This window comes from Hyperolius riggenbachi, chromosome 9, assembly GCF_040937935.1.
Source record: "Hyperolius riggenbachi isolate aHypRig1 chromosome 9, aHypRig1.pri, whole genome shotgun sequence".
NCBI lineage: Eukaryota > Metazoa > Chordata > Amphibia > Anura > Hyperoliidae > Hyperolius > Hyperolius riggenbachi.
Window position 1 is genome coordinate 273,856,015 of NC_090654.1, and position 19,445 is coordinate 273,875,459.

The 19,445-nt window shown below is 46.0% G+C and overlaps 1 protein-coding gene across 1 annotated transcript in view; it reads right to left on the reverse strand.

Annotated features, from left to right (window-relative positions):
• SORL1 (sortilin related receptor 1) overlaps positions 1 to 19,445 on the reverse strand; it is a 184,660-nt gene that overhangs the window by 138,113 nt on the left and 27,102 nt on the right. The window contains exon 2 of the mRNA XM_068254599.1: positions 8,447 to 8,563. Coding sequence (XP_068110700.1) covers positions 8,447 to 8,563 — 117 coding nt within the window. The remainder of the gene's footprint in view (positions 1 to 8,446; positions 8,564 to 19,445) is intronic.

The window sequence follows — 19,445 nt, forward strand, 5'->3', positions numbered from 1 at the left end:
ATTCTGCAGGCTATAATGTTGGGAGCAGGCTTTTACTTACCTACAGTGGGCTGCTCCATTGCCCCCCCCCCCCCCATATGTCCATATGGAAACCTTTTTTCACTTACCACAGAATTCATAGGTTCCTGCAGTGTTTTTGTGTGTCCCTGGTCATGCATTGCATGCTGGGGAAGTGCGGTGCATGTTGGGAGATGTAATTCCCATTGATGTGGTTACTACATCTCATTTAAAAAAATTCACAAAGTGTAATGTTCCAGTTACTTTAACCAATTGAAGACCGTAGCCTTACCACCCACCTAGCAACCAGGCTATTTTTTTTGCAATTTAGGCCACTGCAGCTATAAGGCCTTGCTGCAGGGCTGTACAACTCAGCACACCAGTGATTCCCCCTCCCCTTTTCTGCCCACCAAGAGAGATTTTGTTGGCGGTCTCTGATCCCTGCCGACAGGTTTGTTTATTTTATTATTTTTTTTAATAAATATTACCATTTTTTTTTCTTTTATAAATGTCACCTTGTGATAAATGTCAGAATGTAAATCAGGGAGAGGAAAGATTTTACAATGGGCAAACTGACTAAATCATTTATACATAATTATTGTAAAAAAATGTATTACATGATTTTTCACTTGATTTCCTCTTTAACTAGTTACCAAACAAACATAGAATACGTGGAAGAATTGGCAGCGCTCCTAAAACCAGCCCGCATTTGAAATGACTACCAACAGAGGTGTGCAGAGTCTCTAGAAGCAAATGCACACCTTGTATTCAAAACAGATGCAAATCTATGCACTAAATTCCTAGACTCAGATTAAAAACGGAATGCAAACATGAAATGGCAAATGGGTGCATCTAGCCATAAAGTAAATTTACATTTTTATACAGCAGGGAGAGGTGGCAGCACTTCCCAAAACAGGGTTAATCTGAATGACAACCAGCATAAGTGTGCAGAGCTTAATTATAGGCAGGGTACAGAAAAGAAATTGCGTTCAAAACAGATGCACCAAATTAACATTAATAGAGGAGGTTAGCTTCCAAATATAGTTTGCATGCAGAGTGTTCCATACTGGACCCTTCCAGTAGGCTACTCCTACTGAAAGCCACGGCTGGTTGCAGGAATAGAAAGGGGACATCAGACCCACTCTTCCACTGATCGCAGCTCCGGCCGGCAGCTGGGCGATCAGAAGCGGTTGTAAGCAAGAAGATTTTCGCGACAGTTCCTCTTTAAGGTGTTTCCCTAGGGGATAATTCTCATCACCTTTTCTAATGTTTTTAACGTGTTAAGTTTCATACAAGCATAGGCTTCATCCTCCGTACATCTTGTTTCCTGCACCCACACTCAATAACAAATTACTCCAGTGATGAGCAACGGATGAAATCCTAATGAGTTTCATTCAGATTTCATGCATATAATGAATGCAGCTAAGCGTGTGTGCGCAGGGGGGGGGGGGGGGGGGGAGGAGGAGGAGGAGGCGGTTAAACTTTCCCAGCAGCCGTCTTCTTTCATCCGTCCCTTGGCGCCTCCCACGCTGCATTCCAAGCCGCGTCACGTGACTACAAACACTTCCTCCTTCAACCCGGAAGGAGGAAGTGTTTGTAGTCACGTGACCGGATGAAATCCGGATGAAACTCATTTGGATTTCATCAGTTGCTCATCACTGAATTACTCCCCTCATATTACAGTTCAAAGACCCCTGCACATTATACTCCTCACCTGTACTGGCCGACCTAAAACCTTTAGGGGCCTTTCACACTGGCGCTGTGCAGTGCTGCATTTTACCGCAGCCCAACGCTAGGGCAATGATAGTCTATGGGGCATATCACACTACATGCGACATGGTGAAAGTAGGTGATCTAACACAAGCGCAAACCTACATTACCGTGCGACCTCTGCAACGACATGCGGCTGACTGAAAGTCCTGTAAGCCTATGGAGATGTGCACCTTAAAAAGACTGCCACAAGTTTTACGTGTCGCTGAAGTGTATTTTAGCAATACACTTCCGCGCACGTCATCGATTGGGCCACAGGAAGTGAGGTCACTTCCTGCTTGGCCTGCTGTCAGACGGGGATTGCCGCATATAAACATGGTAATCCCACGAAGGCTGTTTTAGAAGGTGAGCACCTGGGCTGTACCGAAACCGCAGATATGCAGTGTGGAAACTGGCCTTAGCCGCTTCTACATGACTCACAAAAGGTGCACCTTTTAAAGACCCCATGATTTTTGGCAGTACTTGTAACTTCGGGTATTGTGGGTGCAATGATAACTTTAAGATTAGGAGCCCTTCTAACAACTAACTTTGGTTTATCGGGCAAAATCCCATTCACATTCCAGTTTGTACCCCTTAAAAAGGGAAGTGAAAACTGATGAGATGATGAATGGCATGTGTAGTACGGCTAAAAATACAACATTAGTAGCAAAGATAATAGTCTCATTGTTTTCCGGTGCAGGAAGAGTTAAACTTCAGTTATCTGTGCAAAAGAGCTTCTCTGGGCTCTTCCACCACACTTGGGTATGCCCAAATACCCATTATTTTCATATAGCATGTCCCATAGTTCTAATGCACATAAAAAAATCAATTCTTTGGCCCGCCCTGGTTAAAACGATACCCCATATGTCATATTACTAGCAGAGCATGTGGTGGACCGTTATCCCCAGCCTGCGTGTCTGTAGCGATCAAATGCGTTCGCTAGGGTGACAGTTCGGGGGCCATAGAGCTGTACAGATGCATCACTAGACAACAGCAGAGCAATACACCTGTAGAGCATTGGAGCCCCAAACGTTTGCCCCCTAGTGATCACATCTAATCGCTACAGATGGCAGTCATTAAAACGGGTATACTGGTAGGTATTGCAGGGGTGAATAGCCTAGGCTGGGGTTAAAAATTAACTATGGATTAAAAAAAACAAAAAAACAAAAACGTTATTTTAATAAGACCATGCCACTTAATTTTTTTTTTAACTTTTTAATGCATGACCTAGATTTTAAGTCCTAAAACCTACCGCAGCACTAATTAGGACGTAGAACCTACATCTACATCCTGAAACAATAAGCAGTTAACTATTTTTTCCCCCCCTAAGGGGCCGGCTGTGTGTATTGCATATTTATGCCAATGAGGGATACTAACATTTCTTTTGGGTTGCATTCTAAGAAATCGTTCCTATTTTCTACTAACTTCCTCTTCTGTATTATGTCTCTCCAAAAAATCCATTCCTCATTAAAATCATCTGTTCCTCGAATGCCGCTTTCTCATAACAATTCCTCTGCATTCTTAAACACTGACTTTAAAGAATGTTACTCAACCATGTTAACAAGTGGCAACTTTTCAAACAAAAAAATAAAACTGTTCATGTAGACCGAAATTAATATAGGTTTTGGTATGCAATCTATTTTTCACATAGATGGTTAAATCCAAGAAGTTTAAATCCCAGAAGTTTAGTTCCAAGTAAACTTCTTGGAAATTTCTCTTCTATGTCCAATTGGTTATTTTGTCAGCACAAAGCAGAATGAAAAAAAAAAACTGAGGGAAAAAAACCCATACATACTGCAAGGACACATGCATTCCAAAAAGAATGGAAAGATCCTGCACACACCTGTTAAAGCGGATCCGAGATGAAAAACTAACTAGAACAAGTAACTTGTCTATATACCTTATCTAAAGTTTAGATAGTTTACACAGCAAATCTAGCTGCAAACAGCTTCAGCAGTTTATGATTTTTTATTTCTGTAATACAATGAGGGCAGCCATGTTCTGTTTGTAACAGGCTGAGGGCTGGAGATGCTACCAGCTTGCCTGTGTTTAATGTGACAAATTCAGTCCCCTCTCCTCCCCCCGCCCCCCCTCTGCCTCTGAAATCTCTGGCTAGTAACCTCCTCCTGCCCAGACTGAGCTCCCATAAGCCCTTGCTGCAGTGCCAAGGCACTCTAAAAAGCTGTGGGCGAGGCTTGTTTCGTTTATAGGGAATTAGAGTATTAAAACTCAACAAAAAAAGTATTTGGCTTGAGGAATGCCCTATAAACTATATGAAAGGTACACAGTTGTGCAATGAGTTTACCTCCGATCCACTTTAACCCTTTAGTAGCCAAATAGTAAAACTATTTGGCTGCAAGGCCGGATTTTTTCCTGCCACTGGGGAAGTGTGCCTTCCGCAGCCTCGGTATGTGGCGGCAGGAAGCTCCCATACATACCTGTCTGGACAGCTGGATGAAATGTGCTTGGGATCCAGGAGACCGTGTCAGCGTTACAGCGCCACCCAGGGGTGCAAGAGGGATCTGTTCCATCACCCTTCTTCCCCCACCAGGTGGCGCTGCGACACTGACACGTTCTACTGGATTCCAATCCCATCATATCATGTGATTGGGTGTGATCGGGACACAGAAGACCTGCCGACAGTTCAGGAGGAAGAGAATAAGCCGTGTAGGACAGGTAAATATAACTGCTATGTACTGGTTTGGCTGCACCAGGCAGCCAATGAGACATGCCGACAGAGGCTGCCACCGCACAAGCAGCTTCAAACCATGCATCTCGTTTGAGGCTGTCATTGGGTTAAGCTGGCCAAACAATACAATGTATGGCCAGTTCCACCAACAGATAGATCCCTCTCTGATCGAGGAATTTATTGCCTGGAACACACTGCACACCAATTTCCAACAGATATGAGCTTTAAAGAGAACCTGTACTGAGTAAAAATATTTAAAATAAACACACGAGGTAACTTCAAATGAACATTACAGAGTTACCTTGCCATCAGTTCCTCTCAGAAGCTCACCATTTTCTTCTGACAATAATCCCTTCCAGTTCTGACAATAGTTTGTCAGATCTGAAATATATCAGTTGCTTGTCAGTAAAATATCAGTTGCTGTCAGTTATAGCTGAGAGGAAACCTGATGTACCAGGTAATGTCCATGTTTCCCTATGGCTCAAGTGGGCGATGTTACAGTTTAACTGTGTGCTGACCAGAAAGCTGTTATGGGTAATGGTCATTTTCAAAATGGAGGACGGAAAATTCCCTTGATCAAAGTGAACAAACAGGACGCAGGAGGGGAGAAAGACACTGAGGAGTAGACTACATGGAAGGCAAGTATGACTTGTGTATGCTTATTTTGACTTTTATCAGTTCAGGTTTACTTTAACCACTTAATGACAAGCTGACTTATAAAAACGTCCTACTAGAGCCTCTTAATGGCTCCAGGACGTTTTTATAAGTCAGGCAGTGCTGCTGCGCGCATGCGAGCGTGCACGGTCCCGCGGGTGCACGTGCAAATAGTGAAAAGAAAAAAACATCATAGAATACACCTTTATTTCCAAATAATAGATTGTCACCATACTTTGTACTAGGGACATAATTAAAATCTTGTTATAACCAGAACAAATAGGCAGATAAAATGTCTGGGTTTTATGCACAGTAGCAGTGTTTATATTAAAACTATAGGGGATGAAATTGGAGAAATAGGGTTTTTTTTAATTTTTTTTCTTGTTTTTCCCTTTAAAATGCATAGAAAATAAAGTAATTACTGAAAACAAATATCAACCTCAAAAAGCCCAATTGGTGGTGAAAAAAAGATATAGATCATTTCATTGTGATTAGTAGTGATTAAGCTATTTGCAAAAGAAAGGGATGAGCACTGAAAGGTGAAAATCGCTCTGGTCCGTTAGGGTAAAAACCCACTTTGGGGTGAAGTGGTTGAAAGAAATGGGAATCACACTCCTGCTATCCAATTATCCTCCCCACCCAAGCCTGGCATTAAAGTCTTATCTTTCCGTTGGCACGGCTCCTGGCCTCCTCGGGTGTTCGGAGTCACCGAGAACGCAATTGCCACATCACTTGGCACATGTGAAGATACAACACATGCCGGCGTCACGTGGAACAGGCATTCGCGGTGACAGCTGACACGGGAGGAGGCCAGAATCATGCCCGTCGGTGGTCCGTCAGTCAGCACGTTATGCACAAATACGGTGCAAAGGTCCCAACCACGGGAGGCCTAGCATGGGATGAATTGCAATGAAGCGGAGGCTTGTGGGGTGGGGGGCAGCAGAGCAGAGGATGCAGCCCTTGGCTGGATAACATTGTAAATCTATGTATGAACTGTATTTAACACCATTTTCTTTAGCTCGGAAATCCTTTAACCTCCTTAGCGGTAATCACGAGCACAGCTCGGAGTGGAAAAACAAGCTTGGAGCGGTTATTCCGAGCTGAACTTGTGGTCGCCCCCAGGAGGTCTATGCAGAGCAATAAGCGCAGCGGATGTTTTTAACTCACCTCCCGGGGGATCCCAACTTCAGCTGCCATTCCCTTTCCTCTCCTCCGAGGCTCTGCTTCCCCTGGTGAGATCGCCGGCTGTCGTCATCACTATAGGGCTACAGCGCCAATCGGAGGACGGAGGCAAAACTGCATCGCTGCATCCCAAGGAGGGGAGTGAGTGCTGGGCCGGCTGAAGATCTCTCTGAGTGATTCTTTCCAGGCTTCAGGCTCTAAAAGTATGCTAAAAAAATTGCATCGCTTTTAGACCCTAAAATCTGAAAAGAGTCAGACCGCCAAGGAGGTATAAAAAAAAAAATGGATACATACCTGGGGGTTCCTCCAGCCCCCTCTGGCCTGAATGCTCCCACACCGCCATCGTCTGATGCCTGCAGACTCCGCAAATTGCCCCAAAAAGTCCTCCAGACCAGTGCATAATGTGTGGGCGACAGTTGGGCAGTGTGCGCTCCCCTAGACGGGAGCGTTCTACGCCTGTGCGGGAGCGAGATGGGGGAATACGCGCAGCCCAACTGCACCTGTGCCGACTGGCCACAACTGAACGACTTACTGGGGCCAGTTGCAGAGGCTGAAGGCTGCGAAGGATGACAGCATGGGAGCGTTCTGGCTGGAGGAAGCCCCAGGTAAGTATTCATTTTCATGCCCCCCCCCCCCCCCCCTCTCCGGCATACTTTAAGTATGAACCATAAGTAGTGAAAGAAGTAATGCTTTAATAAACTGAGGCCTGACTAGCAGGCTTCCCTTCTGTTCCCTGATTAATACCAGCCCTAGAGAAGCTCAGTATAATCCGGCCCTGTGCCTGGTATCTGGAACGTCTCTGCCTGAACAGCGGGGCTTGCAGACAACACACATACACAGCTGATAGACTCATTGTAATTATTGCAGTTCCGTGCCATCTGCTACCCGCAATCCACAGAACACACAGCGCTCCCCTTCCTTCTACTCCTCGCCAAGGAGACCTGGCTCCGCACCACAAGCCACAGAGGGAGGCTTCCACTTCATTGTGCAACCAATTCAGGCACACACATAATGAATAAATTACTACGCAGGGCAGCCCAAAGACAGACAACATGACATTAAAGGGTACCTCCGGTAAAAAGACATCTTCCTTCTTAGTGATGGAAGATGGGGAAGGGGGTAAGGGACTTTGACATTCCCAGAAACAAACATTCCGAAGAGCTGCACCTGACAGGACTAAAGAAGTTGCCACCTGTGATAAATTTCACAGTATAAAGCCTCCTACACACGCATGATTAAAGATAGCTGAGGTGGTCAATAACGACTGTGTCAGCCAATAATCAGGCATGTGTACAGCAGCCCCCGACTGCCAACCCGCAAGCGATCAGCCCCCGACTGCCAACCCGCAAGCGATCCGCCCCGTGGATGAGCTCACACCAGCGACGGCTGATTCCTTTGATCGCGCCACTCACCCGCTTGTGTCGCACCACAATCCTTCCCCCTCATCCCAGCGATGTCATCCAAGGGGGATCAGCCCCGATCCCTGACAGGCGACATCAGTCAAAGTGAAACTGTAACCAAGTATTTAACTTCATCCCAATCAGTAGCTGATACCCCCTTTTACATAAGAAATCTATTCCTTTTCTCAAACGGATCATCAGGGGGCGCTGTATGGCTGATATTGTGGTGAAACCCCTCCCACAGTGTGATGTCAGGACCACGGTGCTGACATCACACTGTGGGAGCCTTGTTGCATTGTGGGAAATAACAGTTGTTTCCAACTGCCAAAAATGCAAGCAGCATCTCCTTCCACGGACATCACCTGCCAGCTGTAAAAATGTCACCATGTGATAAATGTCAGAATGTAAATAAGGTAGAGGAAAGATTTTACAATGGGAAAACACTGACGGAATCATTTATACATAATTATGGTAAAAATGGAACCCTTTTATGATTATGTTATTTTCACTGGAGCTCCGCTTTAAAATCAGAGTAAGGAAATATCTTACAGTGGGCAAGCACTCACCAAATAATTTATAAATGAACATTGTAAAAAATAAGCAATTTTATTCAGGATATTTTTATTACAGTTCCACTTTATAGAGCAACTGTAGTGTAAACAACAGAATGATGAATAAATGAATGAATAAAACAGCTTATGTTTTTCCAGCGTTTCCCTTCCCTGTGCAGTGGTGCGGTATGAAACAGAAGACGAGACATGAGGTAAAGACTTACGTTGCTGTTTCTGGTGCCCAGCAGGCCCAGGCTGTCTCTGGTGAGTCCCACGATGACATTACTCTGCTCTCCAGCCCAATGCACCACTATCTGGTTGTGGGAGTCATTGAGGCTGACCTGGAAGACAATGAATGAGCAGAGGCTGGGGATTAAACAGCGCTATTCAATGTCAGTATCACACACACAGGCAAAGCTAAAGTGAAAAGAAACATGTGATCTAATGAATTGTAGGTGTAGTACGGATAACGAACAGAACATTAGTAGCAAAGAAAAAGTCATTTTTTTTTTTTAGTTATATTGCTTTATTTTTTATAACATGGCATCACACTGTTATATTTGCAGTTTAAACAATACATTCTATTAAGCTATAAAACAAAGCAAAAATGATGAACCTTTGACCTTTCCTGCAGTAAAACCTAATCTCAAGCTGTCTCTCAATGGGTTTGATTCATTAAGCTGCAAAAGCAGCGCACTTTAAAGTGAAGGAGTGGCCGACATGCCGCTTTACATAGCAGCATAAGGAGCGTGCCTTCCTTAGTTACACACGTTGCTTACATAGCAACGCACATAACTTTAAAATGCGGGTGGTCCTAGTTAGGACCTAGTGGACCTAACTTTAAATGCGGGTTGTAACTTTAAATGCAGCCGCTAGTGAAGTATCGTGGTCGAGCGTGCATAAACTACCATACTTTTATTTAGAGAGAGTCGGACCTAAATTTGTAGACTTATAGTCGAGTATATATGGTAAAAAAAAATTTTTTTTTTGATTAGTGACAAGGTAAAAAAAAGAGATTGTGAATACAGAATACCATATGCTCAAAAGAGGGCGTATTCATCATATAATTATCACACAAAACCAACATTCATCGGATGTTACTACAAGTTGAGAGAGAAGGGGGGAGGGTTGGAAGGGAGGGGATAGTGGGGGTTACATCTTTATGTTGGCAGATCCATAGATATATTGTTTGGTCATACTACTATCTGTAGGCACCATTAAGGTGCCCATACATAAGGCGACTTGGGTGGCCGATCGACCAACCAATTCAATTAAAAAGTTGAAAATCTGTGCTGCCAAGCGCAGGCACAATCGACGTTCCGACCAATTTTAGCTGGAAATTGGTCGCGTTAGTCGTTTGCGCCTGGTGCAAGATGTCGGGCCGAAGTTGGTTACTCGGGTATGCAGCGGTTTGTCGGTCGATTTCGGAACAAGCACCAACCCCCCCCCCCCCGCCGCAATGTATAAATGTGCCCCCGTGTGTGCATTATACATTACCTGTCCCGTGTCAGCCTCCATGCAGGGTCGGTAACCTCCGTGGAGCCTCCGTATACACCACTTGCGCATATAGCATGTACGGAGAGCTGCCCGGAGGTTACTGAATATACACGGAGGCTGACACGGGACAGGTAATGTATAATGCACACACAGGGGGCACATTTATACATGGGAGGCAGCGGTTTCATGCTGAAATCAGACAGGAATCGGCCTGCAGTATATGGGCAGCTTCAACGAACAGACAAATGTAACTCTAATCAGATTCAATTAGAGATAAATTTGTCTCTTTGTCGAATCCGCCCATAGGGCCTGATTCACAAAGTGGTGATAAACCAGTTATCACGCCTAAAAGACTTAAGGCGTGATAACCTTTGCACTAGCTGAGTTATCACCGCTTTGTGCTGCTGATCGCGCGCAAAGTCCTGCGCAGCGCCCATAGGGTTTAACAGGTGCATCGCGCGCACTACACTGTGCGATTGCGCGCGCAAAACTTTGCGCGAGTCTCTTTGTATCAAGCCTAAACTGAGTTTAGGCGTGATGAAGGGCTTTTCACAGGCGTGCAAACACTTTGCACCGCTTTGCGAATCAGGCCCATAGTCTGATGTATGGGGACCTTCATTGTAGTGTTTTCCACTTTTGCAGTTCCTGTTGACTGGGCCATCTCATTAGAATATTTTCGAAATGACCGATTATGAACTCGACTGCATTCCTGGTGACATGTTTTTGTTCTGTCTAACATGTGAAAATCAATAAAAGAGGTTTAAAAAAACCCCATTCACTGTCATTCCATACAGACCGTCCATCCATTGACCTATGCGGAACGTCCTTGATAGATAACAAAATCCTGTCGTTTTTAAACAATAACTTGAGTATGGTTAAACATCAACAGTACAATTGTGAAATGCATTTGACATTGAATTAAAATTAAAAAAAAAAAAACCCAATTGCTGTGCCAACACCTCCTACAGGTGCATACTAGGAATGTAGACATCAAGCTTTTCGATTGGCCTGTGACCCAGAGGACTATGCCAACTATGTGGGCCATGCCATTGCGGTAACTGGTTCTGCTATCCCCATCTTGGGGCAGGGCCTAGAGCCACTCCAGCAGTGTATATCTTTCATCAGCGTAACTGGCTCCAAAGTTAAAGCGGACCTGAACTCAGAACTTCCTTTCTGCTCTAAAAGATAAACAGCATAATAACCTTTACAGTAAAACAATTTGTTACAGCGGATACAAAATCTGCAATAAATCTGCAGTGTTTCTACTTTCTACTTTTATGGAAGCAGACATAGGATTAACATGCTGTGCTTACAAATTAGCTGCTCTGCAGGGGCAGCCAGATTCCTGAGCTGACAGCTGAGAGATCAAATTACAGTTGTGATTAGGCACAGATGAGGGGGAATTAGACAGGCTAAACTCTCTAAATACATACAGGGTGCATTTCTCTCTGTTTTCCTTCTGTCCTGTGCAAGAGTTCAGGTCCACATTAAGGGGGTCCCAGACAATCAGAAATGAATGAGTGTCTTTTAAAATACTTGTTAATATCATTAACCATGAAGGAGTTGATCCTATTGTTCACCTCTTCCCCAAAAGACACCAGAAGGCTTTTTCAAACTTTTGGCAAAAGTCATAGTTGCCGTCAGAAGCACCAGGACTGCCAGGTTATTTCGAGACTCTGTATGTCGACCATAGTAATTTTAAGAGTGCATAGACTCCCTTGAGATAATCAGTAATTGAAGTTAAAGCGGAACTGTAAATCTGAAGAAAACAAACTGTTACACTTACCTGGGGCTTCCCCAAGCCCCCAGCAGCCGTCCTGTGCCACGCCGGTCCTCCACGATCCTCCGTTCTCCCGCCGTGGCCAAGTTTCTTTACCGCCGACTTGCAAGCCAACGTCAACTGTGTCTGTGCACCCGGGCTACACGAAGCTTTCTTTGCATTCCATCCCGCAATAGCAACCTACTATACAATATATAGGATCGTGGAGGACCGGCCCGGGACAGGACGGCTGCTGGGGGCTTCAGGAAAGTGAAACAGTTTGATTTCTGCGGATTTACAGTTCCGGTTTAATTTGCAACAAGGTAAAAGGAAGCAGTAATCCTTAATTGTCGAGGATTAATAGCTTAGTCCGTTTACAAGGAAAGCTCACAGTATGGAAGCAGTCCAAGCCTCTTATTATTTAGTAATTATTTAGCGCTGACATCTTCCTCAGTGCTGTGCAGATTATATTGTTTTGTGCCACAGAGGGGCTTACAATCTAGTCCCTGCCATAGTCACATGTGCAAGTATGTATCATGTATTTATTTATTGTATTTATAAGGCCAGGCATGGGCGCAGTGTTTCTCAACACGCGGTTCGCGTACCCCAGGAGGTAAGCGACACCACAACAGGGGGTACACAGCGCAAGACGGGGGAGCATGCCCGCACACAGCAGCGGGGAAGGAGGTCCACTCCCACCCACCTCACCTTGGACTCCCCTGTCAGCACTTCCTCCTCCGACACCCATTAATAGCAGCGACGGCATGGTAAAAGGAACGCACACTTCTGTGTTCCACGACGGAGTTCCTTCTCTGTCAGCAATGACGCTATTTCCTGTTTATCAGGAAGTAGCATCAGGATCAGAGAAGATCGGACCTCCGGCGTGGAACGCAGAAATAAGTGTGCGTTCCTTTTACCATGCCGCCGCTGCTATTAAGTGTCGGAGGGGAAAGCGCTGACAGGGGAGCCCAACGTGAGGGGGAGTGGACCCCCCTCCCCGCTGCTATTTGTTGGCATGCTCCACCATTTTGCGCTGCGTCCCACTCCTGGCTATACTGGGGGCACCCATGCCTGGCTATATTGAGGGCACCCATGCCTGGCTATACTGGGGGCACCCATGCCTGGCTATACTGGGGGCACCCATGCCTGGCTATATTGAGGGCACCTCGTAAAGGTAACCCAGTGTCATATGTGTCCTAACTCTGGCCCTGTAACATGCATAGCACAAACATGCACGCATTCAGCGCATCAAAACCTATCTAGGGAATAGAAGCACGTATCCTTACCATCCTCCCTGGGACAGATAGTGCATCTAACTAATCCTGTAAGGGAGCTGCTAGTACCTACATACGTACCATGCAAACACACCAGCAAGCTGTGTGTGTTCAGATCACTAATAGGGGAAGAGGGAGAGCACTAGATAAAATCCTAGCCACAAAGGATCAAAAACAATTCAAAAAACACAAAATCCAGGCTCTTCACCTTGAGCTAGGACAGATTCCTAAACGGACACAGCGGAGGCACCAAATTACAGTGGTGATTAGACACAGATGAGGGGGAATTGGAAAGCCTAAAGTCTCTAAATACATACAGGGCGCATTTCTCTTTTCCTTCAGTCCTGGGCAAGAGTTCAGGCCCACTTTAAGCCTAAAGGTGGCCGTACATCAGGCGAGTTGGTGGCCTACCAACCATCCGATTTATTATATTCAGGAAAAAAATAAAAATCAGTGCCTCCAAGTGCATGCCCGACCGACAATTGTACTGGGCACCGGGAGGGTCTTAAAACAGAGGGACAGCGTTGGGCCTGCGCATGCGGCGTCACAAGGCCGATTCCTGATCGATTTCAGCATGAAACTGTTCGGATATCGGCCTGTGGTGTATGGGCAGCTGACCGATCTCTCTCTAATCAGATTTAATCACAGAGATGTGTCTCTTGGTCAAATCTGCCCATCATCTCTAGATATATGGCTACATTTAATGTTGTCATATACTTTCACAGCAGACTGGACCATCAGATTTCTGTCAGATGCCTGTCAAGTCGAATCTGACAGGAATCTGATGTGTGCCAGAATGAAATCTATTGGAAAGCGATCTAAATGCATTATTGGACCATTAGATCCAATGCAACTCTATGGGCCATGGATCTGCTGCCAGCAGACCTAGAGTTTAACCTCCCTGGCGGTAAGCCCGAGCTGAGCTCGGGCTATGCCGCGCAGGGGGAGATCTCAGCCCCTGGTGGGGCGATTTCTGTGCTGTAAATTGCTGTGCGCGCAGCCAGCACTTTGCTAGCCGCGCGCACAGCTTGATCGCCGCCGCTCTGCGGCGATCGGCCGCACGCAGCGGCTGAAGATGCCCCCCGCCAGAGCCCTGCGCTGCCCGGATCAATGAGTTCCGGGCAGCGCTATGGGCTGGATCGGGTGTGCCTGACGTCAGGACGTCGGCTGACGTCCATGACGTCATCCCGATCGTCGCCATGGCGACAGGAGAAGCCAAACAGGGGAACGCGTTATATACGCGTTCCCCTGTTTGCTATAGATGCCGGCGACGATCGGACTAGAGGGCCACATGCGCCCTCTAGTGGTGTTTCATGTAGCTACCACTCTGGTAGCTTTACATGAAACAAAAAAAAAAAATTTAAAAAAAAGGATTTTTTTAATTAGGAAAAAAAAAATTAAACGCCAAGGAGGTTAAATCCTGTCAGATAGATCAAATTGACCCAAATCGGCCACAAATCGATCGATTTGATAGAATAGATTTCCAATCGATTCCATATAATCGATAGATGGCTGAAATCGACCAGTGTGTGGGCCCATTACCTTTCAGCAGGGATGATAATCCAATTACTTCATATGGATAACAAAGGGATGTAAAATTTAGGAAGTCTGTATACTAAACAGTCATCATGGCTGCGGAGTTGGAGTCGAAAAGTCTGAGTCGGAGCAATTTTGGGTACCCGGAGTCGGATGATTTTGTACAAAATCAACAGCCCTGGTAAGTATAATGCCTCGTCTACACGAGGCGATCCAGCGGCTCAATTAGCCGCCGGATCGCCTCTTCCGCATCCCCGCGCGTACCCGCCGGGTCCCACCTTGCCGCACGTTGGAATCGATCCGCCCTCGTCCCCGCCCGGCGCAGCTCATCTTCCGCTCGATTCACTGCCATTGTCCCCTCGTGGGGAACCAGCAGGGAATCAGCGGTGGCAAGATCCAACCGGTCGGATCTTATCAATCGAGCCGTATTAGCGGCTCGATTGATAAGACACATCGCCTCGTGTAGACAGGGCTTTAGACTAAGGAGTCTGAGTCATTTTGCGTACAAGGAGTCGGAGATTTCATAAACTGAGGAGTCGGATGATTTTGTACAAAAACCACAGCCCTGGTAAGTGTTAAGCTGGGTCCACACTAGACCCGGTTGCAGGACGGACCCTGCAGTCCGGATCAGGGGAAGTACCCACCGTACTGCAAACTGATGAAAGTGCATCAGTTTTGCATCAGTTTTGTATCAGTTTTGTATCAGTTTCCGTTCAGGTTTTTCCCTGACAGAAAACGTCTCTATCATTAGGAAGGAGTGGGAGGATTTTTTGGGCCAATCATAAAGCTCAGGCTATCCGTTTTCACATCCGTTTTTTGCCTGTGGAGCTGGAGATGCGTTTTCTCATTGCTTTCACTACCCCTGCGTGTATCCGTGGTCCTGATCCGTTGCGTGAAAATGCAGCAGATCCGGACCTTCCGTTCAGGTTTTCAAAACGGGTCCCCGCAAACGCAGACGGATCCGTTTTTTACTTGGGTGAGGCTGGCTGCTATTTTAAACATTAGTATCCGGGACTCCGTTTTTCATCAGGTTTGAAAAACGCAGCCACGGATACGTTTCCGGACCTAGTGTGGACCAGGCCTTAGACTAAGGAGCAGGAGTCGGAGCCATTTTGGGTACCCGGAGTTGGAGTCGTGGTTTCATAAACTGAGGAGTCGGAAGATTTTTGTACCGACTCCACAGCCCTGCATGAAACTACAGCACTGTGAGCTAACATCAAGTAACTGTCAAAACCGAAAGCACACTGTGGTTTCTATCACATGAGGAAATGTGGCTGCAGGTGAAATGTGGCAAATCCTGTATTTCAGGTTTGCAGATAATAGATCTTCTCAGTAAACACAGCACAGCAAGTGACATGGACAGAATTCATTTGACTAACTGCATGAGGGGTGAGTGTGTTCAGAATAACCATGAGAACCACCTCCTCTCCCCACTGAGCTCAGCCTGATCATCTGCTGCTGTCCCAATAGTTCTACCAAAGTCTGGCTATTGCCCAGCACCACAAAACAAACAGTCACGAGAACAAACAAACAAACATCCTGCTTCACTTTGCAGTAATAAAGACTCATACACAGGCCCAACATAATGCACAACCAACCGCACAACAAGCTGTTTACATGACAAGTACGTACACACGGCAACCAACTAAACAACCAACTCGCTTAAAGGGAACCTGAGGTGAGACCTATGGAAGCTGCCATATTTATTTCCTTTTAAACCATACCAGTTGCCTGGCTGTCCTGCTGATGTTTCTGGTCAGTAGTGTATAAATCACACACACCTGAAAGCATGCAGCAAATCATTAGATTTGTCACAGACATCTGAGTTGCATGCTTGTTAATGGCTTAAAGAGAACCAGAGATAAAAAATTAAAAGTTAATTATACATACCTGGGGCTTCCCGCAGGTACAGAGACCCTGATCGCTCCCACGCCGCGGTCCTCAGCCTTCCCCGTTCACCGCACCGTCTCCCGTGACTTCAGCCAACTGGCCAGTCAAGGCGTAGCTGAAGTGCGCTCCTTGCGTACCTCTCCAGCGGCTGCTGGAGAGATACGCAAGGAGCGCACTTCACTTGCGTAGGCTGGCCACGCCCCCTGGAAGTCCGTGAGCCGGTGCGGCGAACGGGGAAGGCTGAAGACCGCGGCGTGGGAGCGATCAGGGTCTCTGGACCCGCGGGAAGCCCCAGGTATGTATAACTAACTTTTAATTCTTTATCTCTGGTTTCCTTTAAAGTATACCAGAAGTGACATGTGACATGATGAGTTAGACATGTGTATGTACAGCGGCTAGCACACAAATAACTATGCTGTGCTCCTTTTTTTCTTTCTTTGCCTGAAAGAGTTAAAGATCAGGTATGTAAGTGGCAGACTCAGCCCTGACTCAGACAGGAAATGACTACAGTGTGACCCTCACTGATAAGAAATTCCAACTATAAAACACTTTCCTAGTAGAAAATGGCTTCTGAGAGCAAATAAGAGATAAAAAGGGGAATTTCTTATCAGTGAGAGTCGCACTGTAATCACTTCCTGAGTCAGGACTGAGTCAGCCACTTACATACCTGATATTTAACTCTTTCGGGCAGAGAAAGAAAAAAAAAAAGGAACACAAAAAAAGGGAAAAAAAGTGTGTGCTTGGCACAGTACATACACATGTCTACCTCATCATGTCACTTCGGGTATCCTTTAAAGCCTAGGTTCTCAACATGTGGTACGCGTACCCCAGGGGGTACTTCTGATGGTTCTAGGGGGTACTCAGGCTTGATATACTTAACCAAGAATAACATTTAACTAAAAGCTATAGTAAATGCTTGGAAATTGTTTAGAACCAATTATGTACTACGATTAAATATATATTTAAGGGGAACTTGTGATAATGTTTACTATGCCAGGGGGTACTTGGTGAGTACAGGGTTTTAAAAGGGGTACATACCAATAAAATGTTGAGAAACACTGCTTTAAAGGATACCAGAACCCAAAATGCTCTGGTAAAATAAAACCTGCACTGGGTGGGGAAAGAAAATTAGATACTTACAGCTTCTGTCGCTCCCCGCCGTCAGCCGCTGGTCTTCTCCAGCAGTTGCCGGTGTCCGGACGACTCTACTGACCCGGATTAACTTCGCTTCAGTCCCGGCGCTTAATGACGGGCAAAAGAACGCACACATCAAGTAAATCCTGCCTCCCCATGATATACTTCCCTTTCTCCAGCCCCTTGCAGCTGACATGTCCCACGCTGACAGCTCCGCTCGCAAAAAAAAACCAAAATAAAACAAAAAAAGAAAAAATAGCGTAATCCTGTTTCGAGTTCACTTTTCAAGTGCTCGCCTCCTGATCACAACATTGCGATTGCCAGCACCTCTCTGCATACGGGTTTTACATTATCCCACTTCCGCATATAAACCGGCATCCCAGATGGAACAGAGGCGCTAGGCTGAATCATAAACTTGTTGCTGTATGCTCCACCCCCTATTGACTGATGAAGCAGGGCCACACCTGCGAAACGCGTTGCTTTTACCCTTTGGAGTGTATTCTATATAATAATCTGCTTGTGTCCATGTGTTTGAGCTAGCAGGCATGCACAGACTTTAGACAGAACAGGACGACGGGTGCAGGGGTGGGCATGTGCATTGCGGCATGCGTGCGCGACACGTCTGTAGTGTTGTGCGAGTATTTGTAGCGTACAAGTAGCAGCCGTGGGGGGGGGGGGGGGGTTATGAGGGGCGTAGCGGCCAAGGCCTAGTGCCAGTTATTGTAACGGGCCTAAGGTCTAGTATATGAATACATTTTCTTGTTGATATAATATCAACCTGTTTTTGCGTCTGTTTGGAGGAGCACCACTGCCTCCCCAGTTTTTGGTTTTTTTTGTTTTGGCTACTTTTATCCTCTTGGCCCCTCTGCTCATTTCCACAGGAGGAACAGACGTTTCACTGAACTTTCTGGGCCCTGAGGAGTACGTCCTTACGAAACGTGTAAGATGGAGCAATCAACAGAAAACAGACCGGTTTTAAAATCTGCAAAATGTGAGTGCACAACTTTCACAATTTTTAATTAAAGAAACTGTGTTACACTATGGCCAGCCCTTTTGTCATTAGAAAGCCCTGAAAGTTCAGTGTAGCATCTGTTTCATCTGGATGCTGTTTTTTTAATAAACGTGCGTTACCATAGAGTTGCAGGACTTCCAGGCCAACGTAGATCGCCGCAGGAACGTAGGTATGGACGGGCGTTAGATAGGGCACTTCCTATGCAGCGTACTGCAACGTGGGGAATGTGAACTACCCCATAGACCAGTGGTCCTCAAACTAAGGCCCGCGGGCCAAATGTCGCCCCCTGAAGCTTTTTTACTGGCCCCCCACACACAAAATTATAGATGCGTCAGCTACATCTTTAAATATTGAATGAAGCCAGAAAGCAGTAATTTGCTGGTTTCCAATCAAATTCCATATCAGGTGGCACTGCTGTCCAATTGGACTGCAGGGTGTCACCTGGGTATGCTTCCCTGTCTGGCCCGCAAAGACTTATACATCATTTTATGTGTACTCCAGCCCCCCAGCAGTCTGAAGTATGTTGACCCGGCCCTCGACCCAAAATGGTTGGGGACCCCTGCAATAGACGTTCATTAGGCTGCAATGGGGTGTAGTACATTTAACGTACCTCCCCAGTGTGAAAAGGCCCTTAAGCAAAATACTCGCCACACGACAGAGGTAGACAGATCCAGCGACGTCTCCATGACGAGTGTTTCACGATCCACCGGGTATGCGCGACAGGATTCACCGGGTATACCAGACGGCACTCGATGGGCAGGAACGGGAAGTGAAGCAATCACGGTACTTTGCACGGATTAGTTGGGGGATCTTAAAGATGCCAACTGCCATGATGGTCGTTATTGACGTGCGTCACTATGCACGATTCTCGTAAACCCACGCCTGTACCCAAATTGCAAGATCGCAGAAACGATCGCTCGTGGCTCAAAGCATCTCCGGTTGTTGGAAAAATTGTTGGGAAAATGACTTCATGGATACGGCCTTTAGAATTCTGTTTATTTTTGTTTAAAAATGAGGAAAAAAAATGCTAAGCAGTCAAAATTTGGCATCTAAAATCTCTGAACATTCCCAACATTTTTTTCACAAGTTTTAACAGCACGTACATACATTGCACTGACATC